Source organism: Octopus sinensis, linkage group LG6 (assembly GCF_006345805.1).
Source record: "Octopus sinensis linkage group LG6, ASM634580v1, whole genome shotgun sequence".
In the NCBI taxonomy this organism is placed as follows: domain Eukaryota; kingdom Metazoa; phylum Mollusca; class Cephalopoda; order Octopoda; family Octopodidae; genus Octopus; species Octopus sinensis.
In genome coordinates this window covers 48,835,528-48,857,394 of record NC_043002.1, presented here as the reverse complement: position 1 = coordinate 48,857,394, position 21,867 = coordinate 48,835,528, and the positions used below count along the sequence as shown (strand labels likewise).

At 33.5% G+C, this 21,867-nt stretch overlaps 1 protein-coding gene across 2 annotated transcripts in view; it reads left to right on the top strand.

Moving 5' to 3' along the window:
- LOC115213084 (neuronal PAS domain-containing protein 3-like) overlaps positions 1-21,867 on the top strand; it is a 357,535-nt gene that overhangs the window by 242,455 nt on the left and 93,213 nt on the right. For both annotated transcript variants that reach the window (XM_029782003.2, XM_036503882.1), the window contains 2 exons: positions 13,895-14,133; positions 14,812-14,891. In XM_029782003.2, the coding sequence (XP_029637863.1) occupies positions 13,895-14,133; positions 14,812-14,891 (319 nt within the window). The remainder of the gene's footprint in view (positions 1-13,894; positions 14,134-14,811; positions 14,892-21,867) is intronic.

Genomic DNA, 21,867 nt, shown 5'->3' with positions numbered 1-21,867 from the left:
ATGATATTAAGTAGCTGTAAAACAACATTACTTATCATCCGTCAGTTTCTATACAAGAGCAGAAAAGACATTAAAAGATAATACTTTATTGTCTACACATCAAGGATATCTCTTTTCGTAGACCACACATATTCTCAACATAAAAGTTAAATCTATTCTAAATATATCAGAAATGTGATTTAGCTTAGAGTAAAAGTTCTGAAGTCAACCGACCATGAAACAGTATTTCCTACAAAAGAAGTGAGGTACTGCTATGAGCTTAAGAATGGAGTTTAAAATGTCAGGGGAAATGAAATTAAAAATAACTGCTTTGGAACAAGGAAGTAAATAGAATAAATGTTAAAAAGAAAAAGAAAAAAAAAGACAAAGAAAGATATCTAACTTAATAGTATTACTTCACAAAATTACCTTTAAAACTATTTTGTATAACTCTTCTGTCCTTCCACTCCAAGAAAGACCTGATTGGCAAAAGGAATACACATTTCTTTGCATTCACACATCACCATATATGAATGTGTGTGTGTGTGTGTGTAGACAGACAGACAGATCAATAGATATGTTTCTTTATTAGCCACACAGGGCTGCATACAGATAGAACAAATTACAAGGTAGAGCTTTTCTTTTGAAGGTATTTAAAAAAAAAAAAAAAAAAAAGGAAGGGGGAGGTTCGATCAAAAGGGATCGTAAAAGGGAGAAAGGACAAAATAGGGGGGGGTTTAAAAAAAAAAAAAAAAAAGGGGGGGGGGAGAGGAAAAAAAAATGATCAATAGGATCGTTATCACAGAAATGTCAATATGAAGTGTAAAGGGGAGGACAGGTGAGGTGGGAAGAAAAGCCTGCGGAAAAGACCACGGTAACCTCGGTCAATGAAGTCACATTTTATATTTCTTTTTTTTTTTTTTTTTTTTTTTTTGCAAATAAGCAACTCTCTGTTTTCGATTTCTGGGTTCATAGGACTATGCTCAAGGTGGCTTCGTCATTCATACGTGCCATTCTTGCTACATTCACCCATCTTTTTTAAAAACATTCGCTAGACAAAACTTGCCTCTCTACTCTCACTTTCCTTTTCAAGTGGTACTTGAAGAAGTTGATGAGAGATTGACCAGAGAGGAAAGTGTTTGTCTCCAATCCTTTCAGACGCGTCCACCAGATACATTCTTTCGCCATAGCCACAAGGATGATGAAATAGCTCTTCCTTCCCGTTTGAAGGAAGGAGGCGTGACAATATTGACGATAGACTCAGCTGATAAACCGACTCGTCCCACACGTGACAGCAGTTGTTCGACATAAGCCCACAGGTCGGAATTGTTGGACACTGAACGAGTGCGTGCAGAACGGTTTTCGTCGCTCTGACCGCATCTCGGGCAGGTCGGCCCCGTGTTTCTCGAGCCGTGTCTGTAGAGCTTATCCCGAACGGGTAGCGCTTCTCGGTAGCACTGCCAGGCCAGGGATCTCTGGAAGTTGTCCAGGCCCTGGCCCGAAAGTCGTCCCGAACAGGCGGGTCAGGTACTCCTCGTCGACGTCCAGGTTCGCCCCGAGCTCGTCGTCGTACCTCCCCTCCACTAAACCCCTATAGAATGCTTTGGTTGTGTTGAAGTCACTTAAGGTCGACCCAGGACGGCAGAGTTGCTTGAGAGCAACGCGACACTCGCGGTGCCATTCGCCCTTCCTCGGCCTCTTTTTAATCCACGACTAGATAGAGAGATAGGTAGGTAGGTAGTGTGTGTGTACATGTGTGTGTGAAAGTAACAAAAAAGAAGCTATTTCTGAGAGTGAGCTTTATCTTTTGCAACAGATATTAGTATAAATCTTCAAGTAGAAGAAATGATAATTGTAAGTTATAATATTTGAATATTTCATCACAAAATTTCTAGAAGTACATTTGAATTTTTTTCTTGATGAATTGTTTTGCAATGAAAAAACATTAACAATGCAAGAATAAAAATAAGCTATACACAGCGATAAATAAGTCTTTCAAGCAACAAAATTATTGTTTAGCATTCCTAATACTACATGTAGATGATTTCCAGTGTAATAGATATAAAGAAAACAGTTCATTTTCTTATTTTTTCAAATTGTAAATCTACATTAACTGTATGAGGTGTCTGACCTAGTGGACAGGGTGTTGCACTCATGATTGCAAGTTTGTGGTTTTCATTCCTAGGCCAGCAATGTGCTTCGTTCTTGAGCAAAACACTTCATTTCACATTGCTCTAATCTGTTCAGCTGTAAATAAGTAATGCTATGACATATTAGCATCCTATTCAGTGGGCATGTTGGCTAGCCCACCAAGCCTGTAAATAGGTATCATTTGAAAGCTACAACAATGCAAGGAAGTGCATTGTGACTAGAAGCATATAACAACATCCTCTGTGTGGCCCAAAGTTCAAAGATCATGCTTCACCACCTTATCCCCTGTCTTCTTGGGTCTACCTCTACCATAGTTTCACCACTACAGTTAGAGATCAGCACTTCTTTACACAGCTGTCTTTGTCCATACACATCACATGACCATACCAGTGCACACCACATCTGATGCCTCTTATGTTTGGTCAATACAAGGAAATTAATTGCATAATAACATATGGTGTTCAGTGGAGGACAGTTAATGTAAGGGAGATAATGATTACTCCCATAGTTTAAGTAACATATCTAGTTTTGGACATTACTTGCTATTTGCACTGGTACAGAATAAAAGGAAAGATACACAACAGCAGTTTCTAGTTACCTCTTTTAGGAAAGAATAAAACCCAAATTTTAAAATTCGATTTAATGGAAGATGTAATGAGCATTTTTGATACAGTCAGAAACCAAATTTCAGACTTAAGTGGCATGATTCAGTACATCAACTTTCCATGGTTTGTCACAATAAAACTTGTCAATAAGACATTTTAAAAGAATATGATGGATATGTATAGTGATGAACTGAACGCTATTAAGTTTTTTAAAAAAAATGTTAGAGGACATAACGCCAAAGGTAGCCTATAGAAAGAGGAGGGGTAAAGAAAAGAAAAAATCAGAAACCAAATAAATGAGAAGTATAGAACGATATGTAAATTAAATAAAACATCTCATTTATTTGGTTTCTGATTTTTTCTTTGCTTTACCCCCCCCCCTCTTTCTATAGGTTATCTTTGATTTTATATCCTCCAATGTTTTTTTAAAAGAAAATTAATAGCGTTCAGTTAATCACTATACATATCCATCATATTCTGTTAAAATGTCTTATTGATGAGTTTCATTTCTTCATTTCCCTGAAGAGAAGATTACATTGTTTTACACCATTTTATTCCTTTGGAATAATACCAATGATATCTTCGAAATATGTGTCAGAAGTAAAAGAATTTGAATAACACCTGCATTTAACTCCATTTATTTATTTATTTATATATATTATACAAAATATTTCAGATAAATCCAGAGTTTCTACCTTTAAAAACAAGGTGTTACAACCTTTTTACTTGTGTGATTTTTGCTACTCTGGTAACTGTTTATCTATTTTTTCCGTGTTAATTGTAAACAAGGGGAAAATACATACATCTATATATATATCATATATATATAATATATATATATATATATATATATATATATATATATATCATATATATATCATATATAATATATATATATATCATATATATATCATATATATATATATATATATCATATATATATCATATATATATATATATATATATCATATATATATATATATCATATATATATGCATACAATAATCCCTCGACTATCACAGGTGTTACATTCCAAAACCCCTGTGATAGGTGAAAATCCAAGAAGTAGAAACAGTACTATATTGTATATTTTTCTAATTATTTTTGTAATTTGTATATATTTATTTTATTATTCTTATATATTTAAGCTTTTATAAACTTTCTCCACACTCTTAGGAGTACCCGTGTCTTCTCATTTTTTTTGAAGGTGAGGAACACAGTAATAGGCACTTGCTGGCACTTCCTTTAATTCTGTATAAGGAGGTTTCATAAACTTTTAGGGCTACTTTGATTGCATTTCTGAACTGTAATGCATGAATCATCTGGGGTGTCCCAATCTTCTGCCATTCTCTGAAGTTCTTTTGCCATTTTTACTAGAGTTGAGAAGCATTCTAGTAATAGGTCACATACCTTCTCCCTCCCTGAAGCATGTCAAGGAGTCTCACCCTTTCTGTTATAGAAAGCATCTTCCTCTGTTGCTTGGGTTCACTGCCTTGGAAGGGGCAGAACGTTTGAGTACCATTGTAGGGCTTGAAATAAATTCACTATTTTAGACACAAATGCAAAACAACACCACACACTCACCTACTGAGTTTCGTTTTCCATACAGTATGTGCAATTCTTTGTTTACTCATCTATGGTATACTATGCATTTTCTTTTAATATATTTTAATTAATGTGTTATACAGTGCAGTACTTTACTGTACTTTTATTTATAAATTTATTAATTCTTAGGTGTGAAAATGCTTATTTTTTACCCCAGAAATAATTAAAATCTAAAAAAATATAAATACCTATTAGCTGCAGAAACCCACAGTATACTAAGGATTCTGCGATATTAATGTACATATATTAGCCAGAAAAATCCGTAATGTACTGAGGGCATGTTAGGTGAACCGCGATATGATGAGTGGTTACAGTATATACATTTATGGACATATATATATATATATATATATATATATACACACACATATATGTGTGTGTATGTGTGTGTGAGTGTTTGTCACCTACCACCACATGACAACCAGTGTTTGTTTATTTACTTCCTCATAACTTAGTGATTCAGCAGAAGAGATCAATAGAAAAAGGACCAGGTTTAAAGACAAAACAAGCGCTGGGGTTGATTCATTCAACTAAAATACTTCAAGACAGTGCTCCAGCATGGCTGCAGCCCAGTGTGCAAAACAAGTAAAATATAAAAAATAAAATCTAATTCACCAAATATCTCAATGGAATCAGTCAAACAGAATATACATAATCATATTTTGCATTTTTCTAGTTAGCAGAACACACAGTATGATGAAATTTTTCTCAGGTATTCTTTTAGTACCGTCATTAAGCTCAAATAAAAATAAAGAAAGCTATATTGGAGAATTATTGAGCCTTTATAGTGCTTTGTCTTAATGCAGTAATGAAATATAGGGCTGACGCTGCCAGTCCCTGTACCAAGTGTTTCAGTCAATCATTTCAAAGCTTCTCATTTACATACATGTCGGTTACAGCTGATGATGAATTAGTTACAAATACCCAATTTGAAGTGATAATTTACACCATCCGTTGCCTATGAATAAATTTACTTCTGCTTAAGCCGCCTCTGGAATTGGTATGAGGTCTCTCCTGGCATTAGCCTTGATGGATGGAGATTACATAGGTATTCCACGACTGTAACTACAAGCACAACTTCCAAAGCCATTCTTGTCTTTGCTCTTTGGTAATTTTATTGTTTTTTTTCTCTTTGTCATTCTTGTTTTCTATTTCACTCTTCTTAATATTTTGCTCTCCTCCTTCCATCCGTTTTGTGTTTTTCCTTGCTTGTTTTTTCCATTTTTTATTTGTAGGATGCCCTTTTGTTTTGTTGTCTTTTAGTATTATTTTTTTTTTATCACATTTAGTTCTTACAGACATTATTTATGAAGCAACATTGGGTGTTCTTTGAGATTTTGTCCATTATTGATTATCTCCATTCCAAACAGAGTGGAATTATGGTTTTTGGATAAGATTATTAACTAACTTTATCATTTTCAGATAAACCAGCAGTAACTTTATCATGTTCAAATAACTGAAAATTAATTATGTATATAATAAATATGATAATATTTTAGGACAATAAAAACAAATTACTACTTTTGCAGCCAAAGGAGCTGAACATTTAATAAAAAGATAATTTTTCTTTCATAAATGTCAAATCAATAATTTTGTTTGATTCATAAAAATACATCATGATTTATTGTCAACAGAGACTTTTTTTTATTTGGCTTAAATTTGTTTTATGTATTTTTTAATGCAAAATCTAAATCAGTGCTTAATAGCATTTGTTAATAAATGTTTATTAGCATGTGAGAGAAGGAAAAAGTATAGATAGAAAAGTATAGTTAGTTATTGTGGCCAAAATAATTCCATAATCTATATGAAGTGAGTATATTCTCCTTTATCAAAAAATGATACACACACACACACACACACACACACGTATACATACATATGCACACACATATATGTATGTATGCATGTGTGTGTGTGTGTGTGTGTGTGTGTGTGTATTGGGGTAGAAGTATCATTGTTAACTGCTACAAAGACAGAGGAAATGCCTTAGAAACAAGAAACAATAGAGGAGTCAACTGCTGACTCTGGTTCTGAAGGTCATGAAATGAGTCAAATCACAATTAATTCAAGACAGAGTAGGCCCAAATCCTAGCTTTCGTTGATTTGAAAAAGGCATTTCACAGGGTGCCATGTTCAGTAATTTGGTGGTCACTGAGGAAACTAAGTGTACTTAAATGGCTTGAGAGGTGTGTACAAAGATGCAGTAAGTAAACTGAGAATCAACAATAGTTTAGTGACAAATTTAGCTTGAGGGTAGGAATTCATCAAATTCTCAGTCCTTAGACTTCTCCTATTCATCATAGTCCTATGGATGACCACCATGGGGTTTAAGAGTGGCTGTCCATGGGAACTCCTATATACTCATGATCTAGTTCTCATAGTTGAGTCTGTTGGGGAATTAGAGAAGAAATTCCAAGGTTAAAAACTAAACCAAGAATTGTGAGACCTTATGTAAACTTAAGCAAAGGTGAAGGTGTTAGTATGGAGGAAAGAAGGCAGGACCCTAGTATCTTCAGGGAAATAGCCTTGCTTGATATACAGAAAAGGAATAGGTGTCTATCTCTCCTCCCCTCTTCATGCACTACATCTACCTCTCCTCCATCCCATACACCCCTAAAACCTACCCAACCTCTCCCTCTTTCTTACTCTTTTTCTCTTTCTTGTCTTAATCCTGTCCTCTGTGTGAACCTTACTATACTTCTAATCTCCTCTTCCCTATTTCTACAGTCTGTCATCTCCTATACCCCCTACTTCCCCAACTTGTGCATCATTGATCACCCCCATCCCTTATCCTCCATTAACTACATCACACCTATTCTATAACCCTACTCAATATGTACAGGTGTCACCTACATCCTCGCCTTACCCATTCCCTACTTCTCACTCCTCTAAATACTCTTTCAACCTCCACCTACCCACACTCTTGGTTCTGGTTGGTGACAGAATAGGCAGGCATCCAGCCATAGAAAATCTGCCTCAATAAACTCCATCCAACCCATGCAAGCATGCTGGGCCACTATCTTGAAGGGTTTTAGTTGAGCAAAACCATCATGGGACTTATTTTTTAGTAAAGTACTTATTCTATCAGTATCTTTTGCCAAACTGCTAAGTTATGAGGACATAAACACACCAACACCAGCTGTCAAGCAATGATGGGAGACAAACACAAACATATCTATACATTTATATATATATAAATATACTCATGTACATACACATGCACACACACACATCCATACACAAAAATGTACATTATACATATACATATATATATATATATATATATATATATATATATAATATATATATATATATACATACATATACATACATACTTACATATCATCATCATCATCGTTTCACATTTGTTTTTGATACTAACATGGGTTAGATGGTTTGACCAGAACTATTTAGCTGGAGAGCTGCACTTGGCTCGAGTCTGTTTTGGTTTGGTTTCTGCAGCTGGATGCTCTTCCTAATGCCAACCATTCCACAGAGTGTACTGAGCATACACACACACACACACACACACACACACACACACACACATATAAGAAAACATAAAGTTATAATTTATGGACCAGCTGTTTTATTTTTTTCTCTAAGTACTCAAGGAGCTTTCTGACTATGAAGACTAGTGAATGGTTACTTGGACTATAATACACAAATGCTCTTCACAGTTTTCATTTTTAATATATAAGGAGGTACATGCAAGGCATTTGTCAGTCCAGGAATATAGTAGAAAAGACAATTATCCAAGATGCCATGCAGGGGGACCAAACCCGATGCCACATGGTTGCAAAACAAGCTTCTTACTCACATGCCCATTTTTGCACCTATACATATGCAATTAAAAATGAAATATAGATATACCAGAATTAGAACTTAAATTTATTGAAATGGGGAAAATAACACAATACATTTTATTCTTTTGACACACAATGTGTATTCAAAAAGTACTCATCTTTATTTCTTCCTGCCAAAAATAATGCCACTTGGGCAAAATCCTTTGGATAGGAAGTGATTTCACCTTTTCTATGCATGTAGGAAATTTTTCACACCAGTAGGTCATGTTAGTTCTTGGCTGTTGCACCTAGAGTACAGGCATGTAGTGCATACGCATTGGATACTTTTTGATCACACCTCACAATCTATCTTATCTAGGAAACTGGAAGCTTCCAGAATTTATTTATCCATTCATATCAACACAAATGTTTCGACTTTACGCTACATTTTGCCAATTTTATAACTCATAAATTTAGAAAGCATCTTGTGCAATTAATCAAAATTTATGTCATTTGTATATGCAATTGGATCTCAGAGAAATATTACCTTGCTTAGAAACAGGTGAGGGTTGGCAGCTGGAAGGGCATCCAGCTATAGAAAATCTGACCCATGCAAGCATGGAAAAGGAGGCATTAAAATATTGATGAAAACAATGACAGCAACAACAATAATGATGATGATGGTTCATTCCTATTGGTTGTGTGTTCAAATTCTGCTGGGTTCTAATTTACCATTCATCTTCCAAAGTTGATAAATTCAGCAGTAGTCATTTGTGTCAACTTTATGCATGGCTTTCTCTTAAATACTAAATTAATTATTATATTATATTATACGCAAAACAAAAAAAAAAATTAAATATTTGTTTTTTTTTATTTCATGTTCAAACATGAGAAAAATAGAGGAATATCTGTAATCAACTTTGTATTTGATTTTTTTAACTTCCCCATAGTACTTCTTTATGTGTGTGTGTGTGTGTGTGTGCTTGCATGCATGCATGGCCACTATGTACCCACTTTATATTCATCATGTGTTTAAATGGGGCAGATAATGCCTTTTGGATAGAAACACAATTTTTTTCCATTCATTTTTTTTTAATGAATGAAATTTGAATGTGTTCATTTAAATTTTGCAGAAAAATAAATATAATAATTAATATCATTAAAAAAATGTATGAGTGAACAAAGAAAATATTTTTTTCATTTTTGTAAAGGTGTGAATGTGAGATATTCCTAGCCAATCTTAACTGATCTGTTAATGTCACATGCTTTCTTTCTAAATTTAAAGCATTGAAGTGAAAATTTTGAAAAAAAACAAACAAGATTTGTTTTCTAAGCATTTAAGTAAGAAAACTTTTTGTAAACAAACAAAAAAACAAACAAACAACAAGGAAAAAGTTAAAATGAAAGGGGAAAATGTGGGAATCAGAATGACAAGGCTTAAAATAAATTTAAAACAAAACCAAAGATATCTACAGAATCTTCTGTCTTTGAACACACACACATATTGATCAGGAAGCAGTTACTTTAAACATGACCCAACATTATCAGCAGCTGACACTGTTCTCCAAACCTATATTTTGGGAGAAATTTCTTTGTTAGAGGTGGGTGGGGAGGTCAGTGTAGAAGGGGGAAAAATATATCACATAAGACAAAATAAACAAGAACTATAAAATTTGCATGGTTTGGTAATCATTTTTGCTTGGGCATAGCTCACATAGTGAATGAGACAAGAGCAGAAATTCAATCCATCAAGACAACCATGATCAACAATAACATTAATCACTTTCTTGTTCAGTTAAAACAGAAACATTTCATTGTGTAGTATGGTTGGGCTGTGTTGTTTTGGGCTGGCTTGTTGGCTTGTGCTAATCCTTATTGTTTCTATTGTTGTTGTTTAGCCCCAAGTCAGCCCAAATCAAACAGATTGCTTGCTTTATAAGATTGTGGAGTATGATTTGAAGGAAATCTGGCTGTTATTTCTAGCCAACTACAGACCATATTGACATCTCATATTGATTTGAGTTGTGTTGTGATGTGTTGTGTTGTGCTGTGGGAAGTTGTATCGTGTTGTATTGTGATGTATTTTACTGTGCTATATTGTATGGTATTTTACAGTGGTGTATTGTACTATACTGTGTTATATTGTGGCATGCTGTATTGTACTATGGAATGTTGTATTATACTGTGGTATGGGTGGTATGGTAGTATACTATACTGTGTTGTATAGTATTGTATTGTTATATGCTGTACGGTATTATGGTGTATTGTACTTACTATGTTACATTGTATTGTACTGTGGTATGCTGTACTGTACTGCAGTGTGATATTGTATTACACTGTGTTGTATTGTACTGCAGTATATTGTATGGTATTATGATGAATTTTATTATATTGTATTATATTGTACTGTACTATGGTACATTGTATTGTACTGCAGTGTGGTATTATACAATATTGTATTGTACTGTATTGTGTTGTATTGTGCTGTGACATGCTGTATGGTACCATGTGTACTGTACTGTAGTGTGGTATTGTACTCTACTGTACTATATTGTACTATACTGTTGTATTGTACTGTATGGATTGTATGTGTATGTAAACAGATTTGCAGTGTGTGTGTATTTGTGTATATAGACAGACAGGTAAACAGGCACACAGATGGAAAAGTAGATAGATGATAGGTAGGTGGATAGGTTGGTAAGTTTTAAAAAAAGACAGCAAAGAGAGTTCTTTCTTTATACAGTTACCTGATAATTTACTCACAAGTACATATATTTATATATTTATATACATGTGCTTTTCTATATGTACATGCTTCTTTTACTGAATGTTTGCATGTGTGCATAGCATATATTTACATGCATCCGCCTAAGAAAACATGATGAACAAACATTTTCATTTACACCAATTGCTAAGATGATGTATAGAGAAAGCAAGTCTATTTACACAATAGTCTGTATATATTTATAAATATCTACTTATATAAACTTTTGCATGCATCTACATACTTAAGTGATCCCCAAAGTTTTATATAAATACGGTTGTAGTCTGCACATCAGTCTCTCCATGTTAAAAAAAAAATCAAATCAAATGCAGGGATTCATGTAATATATAGTTTTCATCAGTTTATGACATAAATTTGTATGCACACTCATTATTTGCATCCTTAAAAATATGTTAGAGATTATACCTACCTATCTATGTCCCTGCCTTCATTCTACATTTATACATACAAACATATACAGGGTGGTCCAAAAGTAGGTAGACAGTAAATGATAACATTTATTTTGAGACTACATATAGAATTATACTTACTAATACATTTATTACATTGACAATTGAATTTTATTATGTACAATAATACAAAAGTGCTTAAATTTTAACAACATAGGTTCTCAAACTGTTGTCCATCACAATTTACATAGCTTTGAAGTCTACCCCTTACGTTTCGACAAACATTTTTGCACAAGTCTCTTTGTGTATTAATTTCTTAAAATGCATCTCTTATGTAATTTTTCAAATCATTAATACTTCTTGGTTTTTCAACTATAAACTTTGTCCTTGAGTACTCCCCAAAAGAAGAAATCCATTGGGGTCAATTTCAAAGAGGCTCTCCTGGAGGACTTTTTTGGACTGTGAGCAAATGCTTCGGCGACAATTTGCTTATGATACTCTGTGCAGACTGTTTTGGGTCAAGCAATTCTTGGTGCATTAAGATTTGAGCCAGTGGTATCAAATTTGTCATGAATGCAGTAAATGGTTTGTCTCTTTGGGGCTTGGGTACCAAATATTTCAACCCATTTTGTTCTAATGGTTTCAGCATTTTAAGATTTTCAATACTCTTTTAATACCAATTTTCTTTCATCAGTATTTAAATTATTTGCCTTTATGGGTTCTCTGAATTATCTGAAAAGAAAACAGATTAATTTAGATAAATTTAGTTATAAAATTTAAAATAATATTGCACAAATACCATAGTTATAGCTGATACACAAACTTATTTCACCTACTATCCACCTACTTTTGGACCATCCTGTATATGCACATCTATACATTTATATATAAAAACATACAGATATATATATATTCAAATCATATGCATTTATATAACACACACACACACTCACACACACACACATACATATATATATGTATATATATATATATATAGAGAGAGAGAGAGGGAGGGAGAGATGGATAGATAGATAGATAGATAGATAGATAGATAGATAGATAGATAGATAGATAGATAGATAGATAGATAGATAGATAGATAGATAGATAGATAGATAGATAGATAGACAGACAGACAGACATATATGTATATAGCATTTGTACATATATAAAATGCAGCTACTTCCTCATGATCATGATCATCATAATCATCATTATCATTATCATCATCTAATGTGTTTTTCTTCCATGCTGGTATAAGTTGAACAGTTTGACAGAATCTAGTGAGCTACAGGATTGCATCCAATTCCAGTGTAAGGTTTGGCATGATTTCTATAGCTGGATGTCCTTTCTAAAACCAACCACTTTGGCAGTATGCACTAGGTGTGTTTTTTCCATGCCATCAGCACTAGTGAGGTCACCAGGTAAATGTCATTATAAAATATTTACAAGCACACACTTATATATACGTGTATGGTATGTATGATAATTACAGGCATAGCCATGTGGTTAACAAGGTCACTTCCCAACCACATGAAACCTGAGTAATTCCAATTCTCAAGAAAAAAATTTATTTTACTCTCCCTTCTTCTTTAACTCTAAATCTTACCTCTACCACAAACCCTAAATCATAACCTTAACCCTTTATTCTAATGCTAATCCCAAACTCAAATCCTAACCCAAGACTATCCCTAAACACATCCCAAACATAGTTCTGGATCTAATGCCTAACCCCAACTCTAATTTAGTTTTCTGGAATCAATATCTCCCATCTTAGAAGCATGATTCTATAAAACAAGAAAAACAATTAAACTGTTACAGCAGGTCAGATTATTCAAGTTGAAGAATTGGGAGCAAGAAAATTTTAACAATTTTAATTTGAAAGTCTAGCATGGAGAGAGAAGTGGGTTGAGGCATCAAGGTCACATAAACCATTCCCTTTCTTAGCATTCTCTCTTCCATTCTTGCCAGTTATTGGATTCTCTAGTCATCTCTTTTGTGAGGTTCAGCATCTTGTAGTCAGTTTTCATCACTTTGCCCCATGTCTTCTTAGATCTTTCTCCTTCCCAGGCCCCATGAACTTTGAGCACTCAGCACTTTATGCAACTGTCATCATCCATATGCATAACATGCCCATACCATTGCAATCTTCATACTTACAAAATACATCTGACCCCTTAAGTAGTTTCCTCTCAGGTCCTTTGTATTTTCTGTCCAGCAGAACATGTTCACCTCATTTATTTCTAGCCTTTGCAGGTCCTCAGCACTCAAGTCTTGGTTTCAGTACTATGTGGCATAATACTTCAAATTCAAATATCATACAATTTTCCCTTTATTTGGAGGGAGAGGACAATTGTTACCTGCAGAGACAGTAACACCTTGAATTTTACCCCACCACACACACACCATTCCTATTTTGGTTATTATGCTTTCACTGCAGCCAATTCTCTGTGCCTTAGGTCCCTTATGTAACAAAGCTTTTTCTTCTAGGGAGTCTTCTGAACAACTGATAAATTGACTTGCCAAGTTTTTTTTTAATATGTATGTGTGTGTGTGTGTACATATTTATTTATATTTGTTTTGTCTTTATTATAGCATCTTGGAACTACGTAAAGAAAAGTCTCGGGATGCTGCCCGTTCTCGTCGAGGAAAAGAAAATTATGAGTTTTATGAGTTGGCCAAATTACTACCTCTACCAGCTGCCATAACAAGCCAACTGGACAAAGCCTCCATAATTCGTCTCTCAATCAGTTATTTGAAGCTGCGTGACTTCTCTAGTCATGGTGATCCACCATGGCAGAGAGATGGAATGCCTCCAAACAAATCGGTTAAAGGTATATATTTTTGAAGATATATTATATTTCAGAGTAAATTATAACATTTGAAAACCAAAATTATTAGTTGCTAGAAGTTCACTTTGAAAAGACATGGTTTTCAACTGAATCCTACTGCATGTCATCTTGGTTAAGTACTTTTTATCATAAACATGGACTGAACAACTTCATATGAATGATATTTGGTAGATGGAAGCCATATGAAAGTCCATCAGACTTAATCTGTGTCCTGGTTTAACACCACCATCTGTCTAATGGATACCTTTAGTGGAGTTCATTCTGTTGCAAGAATTTTGAGCTAGGTATCCAATGTGAAGGTAGCCTTCCTCCCTTGTTTCCTCCAATCTTGACAGTCCTAAAAATGATCATTAGTTCTGCCCTTCTTCCTCTCCTGACTATACCTTAAAATGTTTGTTTTGTTCATCTCAGTTCATCAAATTCTTGAAAGCAAGTGCCTGAATTTCAGAGAATTGAAATGCAGTAAGCTGTGAAGTTAGAGTTAGCATATTTGAAATATTGCACTGAGTGGACTATGAAATTAAATTATGAAATTTTCTTAGATTCAGATTTATTGTACACTGCCTTTACATAATTCAAATAATCCACTGTACACATAATTTGTTTTATAACTTACAGCAATACTTTTATTTTCATTCAAAACATCTTCTCTTTCACAAGGGGGTCCTCTACGAAGACGGAATATGAATGCTCTCGCCATGGAAATTTTTGAAACCCATCAAGGGACTCATATACTACAGGTAAGTTGTTTAAATTAGTTTTGAAATCCTTTCTTCAAATCACCAGAATACAACAATATACTGATATATAAGTTGTTTGAGTAATTTTACCTTTCAGATCTTCCTGTTCCTTTTTACTTCCAGGACAGTTTATCTGGGCTTCACAAATTTACTCAAAACTTACACTAAAAACATTAACTCTGCGATAAATCCTCCTGACTGTAGGTTAATTTGAAGTGATTTTTGATTGAACAAATTTGTGTTGTAACCTTGAAAATAGCTAATATTCAGTTTATCAGAAAAATGTTGGATTAAATATTGTCTGATGTTTGTGGGTAGCTAACTGTTCTTTCATCAATCTCAGTGCTAGAACTCTTAAGTATAATACTGTTATGTATCACAACTACTCGTACCCCCTGCTCTGATATGTAGCATAGAGTTAACCAGTCAGACAGATCATCCTATATCATATATATATATCCCACTGTTCTGCTACATTTCACATAGTTCTATGGTCAGCTCTGATATTTATCACAGATTCATTAAGTCAATGAGAAGCTTTATGTGGTCACCTAACCATCTAGAAATAGCAACCAAATATCCTTTAAATCTCACACTACAGCCTTAAAAAATACAAGAATGCATTGAATAATGTAATTTCAGTCATATCTTAAAAGAACTAGAATACTAGAGTTGACCTGGGTGCTAACCAACAACATCTGAACTTCATTATAGCAATTATTTTTATTGTTTGAACTTACCTTCTTATTATATATCATTTTACAGATGTAGTATAGGAGTACCAGCTCGTAGATCCTGAGTTCAAATCTGTTATGTTTCACATTTCCTGTTCTGTATTTGAGCTACATATCTATTTCTTCAGTTCATCTATCTCTTGGCAACATATACCAGATCATACAGCTATATTATTTGTAATAAAACTAACATCTTTGCTAATTAATAAGTTTATATCTCAGATATCTCATACTATATGTATCAGATTTAAATGTCTTTCAGAGTCTACTAGAGGCATTGACATTTTTTTAAGCAGTATAGTATATTAGAATGAATAGACATGCAAGTATTTGCTAGAAATGGTAAATCTATAAACAGAAGTCTTTTCTTCGATGTATTTTAAATAAGTTTGGTTAAGAAAATTGTTATATATTTCTCTGTGTGTGTGTGTGTGTGCTTTTGTTTTTTATAATAATAATAGTGTTTATAGGCAAATTATATAATTTAGTTTTTTGTTAAAGAATATCATGGTCAGATCATAAGGTTTAATAAGGTGATGAGAATTAATAAAAGAAATGAGTATGTTTCTATTATTTTTGCATATTATTCCTTTATTAATATTATTCTGGATGTTGGGTGTATTAGTAAAATGCCTTTTTAAAAGTAGAATTAGTTTATAGCAAAATACTAGGTTGTGGGCTTTGAGAAAAAGTTAATTTATTTTACTATAAATAAATTAAAAATTGAAAGCACAAAGGACATGTAATTTCTTTTTAATTCATGGTTTCCCATCTTTTCAGTTCATTGTTTCACAATTTGCTGCAATAATTACATGTTTGCAGTTGTCATAGCATGAGAGATTTGTAGAACAAAGAAGAAGAAGATAGCAAGAAGAAAGAAGTTATGAAAGACTTATTATATAATTTATTGTTGATGACATTTATTCAAACCATTCTAGTTATTAGTAATAAATATAACACATCCAAACTATTTTTCAGAACATTGTTCCATAACTTCTCTAATCTTTCTATCATTTGGCAATATACCAGCAGATTATATTTGTGTTTCATAAACAGATGACCTGATCAAACTTCAAACTATTTTTCCAGGCTTCTTTAGATTCCAAGATTTTAAAGATTTTGATCTCAGACATTCTGACTCCAAAATCTTTCAGCACTGATACACTGAGTAATATTCAGACACACAATAGTCATTTTGATGATTAGTCTTTAGCATAATAATGCTAACTTCAAGATCTGTCTGGTTTTAGCAGATTTGACCAGACAAGTTCTTTAGCAGAATAACTTACTTATTTATGTTGATTCTCAAGATTCCAAGTGTTCATTAATATTATGAAACAAACAACAAAAATATGTAACAGAAATAAACATATATCTACTCTAACCTAAAAAAAGTTTTTAATTAAAATTAAATTAAAAATAAAGTATTTTGAAAAATCCTTTTAGCATGATACCTGTAGTTATATTATTATTTATATTCAAGGTGGTGAGCTGGCAGGATTATTAGCAGCCTGAACAAAAACACTCAGAGGAATTTCTTCTAGCTTTACATTCTGATTTCAAATTCCACCAAGGCTGACATTGCTTTTCATCCTTTCAGTGTGGGTCAACTAAGTACCAGTTGAATATTGGAGTTGATGTAAATAATGAGTGCTCTCCCTCAAATTTCTGGGCTTGTGTCTATAGCATAAAATATAATTATTATTATCAGGGTGCTAAGAGCAGCATCCAAGCATGATCGTTACCAGTGTCGCCTTACTGACACCTGTGCCGGTGGCATGTGTAAAAAGATTGGAGTCTGGTGCAGCCACCTGGTTCGCCAGCCCTCAGTTAAATCGTCCAACCCATGCTAGCATGGAAAGTGGACGTTAAACGATGATGGTGATGATGATGAGTATTAAGGTAGGGAGCTGACAGAATCATTAGTGAGTTGAACAAAATGCTTAGTGGTATTTCTTCTGACTCTTTATGTTCTGAGTTGAAATCTGGCTACGGTCAGCTTTGGCTTTCACGCTTTCAGGATTGATAAAATAATGTACCATTCATGTAATAAACATGTCCCTCTCCACTGAAAATTGCTGGAACTGTGCCAAAAATTAGAAAGATTTTTTTACCAAATTTAATTTGGTAAATATTTGTGAAACATTATCTTTTTTTCTCCATTAGGAATCCTATTCATTGTCACCTTTTTACTAACCTTGCTTGCAATTTATTTTCAGCTCAAATACAACATGTTTTTTTTACTGTTTTGATTTTTTCCCATTTTTTTTTATCTATTTATTTAATAAATCAAATAGATTGACTTGAAGTAAATTACAGAATATGACTTTATTAATAAAATTCCAAGTTTAGATTTTGCCGAAACAATGAGAAATAAAACAGATTATTACATAATGTATGTATGTGTGTGTGTGTTCATGTGTGTGTGTGCATGTGTGTGTGTGTGTGTGTGTGTGTGCATGCATGGTTGTGTGGTTAAGAAGTGGTCATGGGTTCAGCCCCACTGCACGGCATCTTGGGCAAGTGTCTTCCAGTATAGTCCTAGGCCAACCAAAGACTTGTAAAGAAGCCTGTCATGTGTAAATATATACATAATATACATATATATTTTCAGTTCTACATCAGGTTATTGGTCTCACAATGCCTAAGAGAAATATATATATATATATATATATATAAATATATATATATATTTATATGATTTATATGTATGTGCATGTGTCATTGTACTTGTCACCCCACTACCCACTCAATAACCTGTGCTGGTTTATCTATATCCTTGTAATCTTGCAGTTCAGCAAAAGAGACCAATAGAATAAGTACCAACCTTAAAATATAAGTACCAGAGTCAAACTGTTCAACTAAAATCCTTCAAGGTGGTACCCCAGCATAGCCGCAGTCCAATGAATGAAGCAAATAGAAAATAGATGAAACTAAATACTTTAACCCTTTTGATGTCAACCTGACCAAAACTTCTCAATTTCAGTAATACAAAATCTCATTATCATATTTAAATTAAAACATACTAATACAATCTGATGCAAGAACCAATTTTACAATTAGGTTCTAAACATCAGCTTAACAATAGATAACTTGGGTATTTTACTAAATCACATGAAATTTTTATTGTTTACAAAATTAATTATTGTTATTGTTTGACATTAGCAAAGTAGTACTGTGTAGAAATTGAAACCACTTTCATGAAAAAAGAAAGTTTATCAAACAGGTGCAGGTGTTGCTGTGTGATACAAAGCTTGCCTCCTAGCCACATGATACCAGATTCAATCTCACTGCGTGCCACCTTGGTCAGGTGTCTTCTGCAATAACCTTGAACCAACCAAAGACCTTGAGAGTGGATTTGATAGACGGAAACAAGAAGCTTGTTGTACACACACACACATACACACATGCATGCACACACACACATACACACACACACACATATGCATGCACGCACGCACACACACACACACACACATATGGCTGTTTGTTGACAACTCTTTCCACCTTGCAACGGTAATAATAAGCAGTTTTTCTGCCGTTTTAACAGGGATACTGTGTTTGAAATATCACTTTCTTGTCTGATACACATTTGATACTCCTAAAAATGAAAGCAAATGTTTATATACACACGTGGTTGTAACATGTGTGCACGTGCTTGTGCGTGTGTTTGCATCTGTGTTTATCCTCCACACCACTTGACAACTGGTGTTGGTTTGTTTACATCCCCAGAGCTTAGAGGTCCAGCAAAAGGGCCCGATAGAATAAGTACTTGGCTTAAAAAAATATACACTGGGATTGATTCATTCAACTAAAAATTCTTCCAGATGGTGCTTCAGTAGGGCAGCAGTCAAATGACTGAAACAAATAAAAAGATAAAAGATAAAACAAAACAAGAGTCAAAATATTGATCAGGAACTGGCTTTAAATTCCTATCATTTTACAAGAAAGTGGTGAATGTTGGTGGCATACCTTTTCTTAAAGGGGATCCATTGAACAATACAAGTACAATTGTTTTGAAGCATTTGGATCTACCAACACAACTCTCATCCACAAAAAAGAAAAGAAAAAAAGAAGAAACATGAACTACCGTATTTCATTTTAAAAATTACCTCGCCCCCACTCCTGCACACACACAGACACTTCTCTATTTTTTTAGGTATGATATTGTATTAGTACTGTGGACTCTGTCTTTTCTGTTTAATTTATCTTTATTTTTTAATTTATCTTCCTTTTATTAATCTATAAGACTAGCAGTGGTCAGCTAAATTATGTGAGCAAAATTTCTTAAAACCAGTAACAAATTTACTGAGAAAATAAGGAGAGGGAGAGGAAGAGAAAAATTAACTGATAGATACACTAACTAGTGAGAAAGTAAGTAGGAGAAAAGAAACAGGAGATAAAAGATGTACCTGCAGAAAATTTGAACACCTGGAAGGTAAACCCGTCTAAGAAAACAAACCTTTCAAACCTTTGACTTATTCTTAGTTATCTCACTAAACATTTCCTTTTAGTATCTAAATGATAGGTCAGTGGGCTCTCTGCCTATCAAATAGAAACAGTAATAGTAGTACACTATTGTAGACTGAAACTAACTTCTGTTGATTTAGTCATTTCGGTCAACTGTAAACTAATCCCAAAGATCCTAGTGAAAACAAACCTAAATTTTTTTTTTTTTAAAGCATCAGCTCTAACAACCAACCCATTTAAAGTTTTTGTATATATATTTTCTATTTCTCTCTGTTGATCCAAGTTATATGTGTGTATATATGTATATATGTACATGTATATATATATATATATTATATATATATATATATATGTGTGTGTGTGTGTGTGTGGTGTGTGTGTGTGTGTGTGTGTGTGTGTGTGTGTGTGTTGTGTGTGTATATGTATATATATATATATATTATATATATATATATATATATATGTATATATATATACATATATATATAAAAGAATATATATATATATATATATATATATAGTGGAGGTGCAATGGCCCAGTGGTTAGGGAAGTGGACTCATGGTCAAAGGATTACAGTTTCGATTCCTAGACTGGGCATTGTGAGTGTTTATTGAGTGAAAACACCTAAAGCTCCACAAGACTATGGCAGGAGATGGTGGCAAACCCTGCTGTATTCTTTCACCACAACTTTCTCTCATTCTTTCTTCCTGTTTCTGTTGTACCTGTCTTTCAAACGGCCAGCCCTGTCATACTCTGTGCCATGCTGAATCTCCCCAAGAACTACGTTAAAGGTACACATATCTGTGGAGTGCTCTTGGATGTTAATTTCACAAGCATGCTGTTCAGTTCATTGGTTCAACTGGAACCCTCGCCGGTATAACTATGGAGTGCTACACACACACACACACACACACACACATATATATACTGGAGTAAGCACATAAATGTGAAACAAGGTGGGAAAAAGAGTACTCAAATACCAGAGGTAGAGTAATATGCTTTATTTAAAAGCAGCAAAATTTGACATAATATAACATTTATGTGACATAACAATTCTTACAGCCGTTTCCACTTCCGATGTTAGTCAGTGCTTCTAAAAGAATTATGAAAATAATAATGCTTCTTGATTATATTTAGTAAACTGTTTGAACATGAGAATTGTATTCATGGTACTAATTTGTTGGTGGATCTAGTAGGACTACACCTACGTAAGGGTCAATATAATTTTTAAAGTATTCAATTTAATACAAACAATCTTACTTTTAGGATAATGTAATGCATATTAAGTATAATTAGTAAACTGTCTGAACATGTGAATTATATTCATAGTACTAACATGTGTTTTGGACTTAAATTTGAATCACTTAAATGTTAGTGGCTTTGGGATTTTGCCTTTTCGTGTACCTATAAGGTGGAATTTTCTTAGGTACTTTATACATACTTGTTTGCCCATTATTACCACTACTCAAATTTTTATTTGCTATCTAGGATGTAAACGCCAACATTATTTTAGTAGGTTTTTTTACATATATTCTTAGTTGTCTCCCCTTAACTATAAAATGTCATAGTATTTTGTTTGACTGTATTTATCTATATATTTATAATAATAATAATAATAATAATAATATTAAAATTATTGTATACAGTGCTCAGGTGCACCACAACTTGTTAAAAGTGCGTATAAAGCTTATGCAGTAATGTACAAATGTCTGGGAAGTGAACAGTGTATGAGTCAGATACATGCTTGCGTGTGTATGGAGGGGAGAAAATC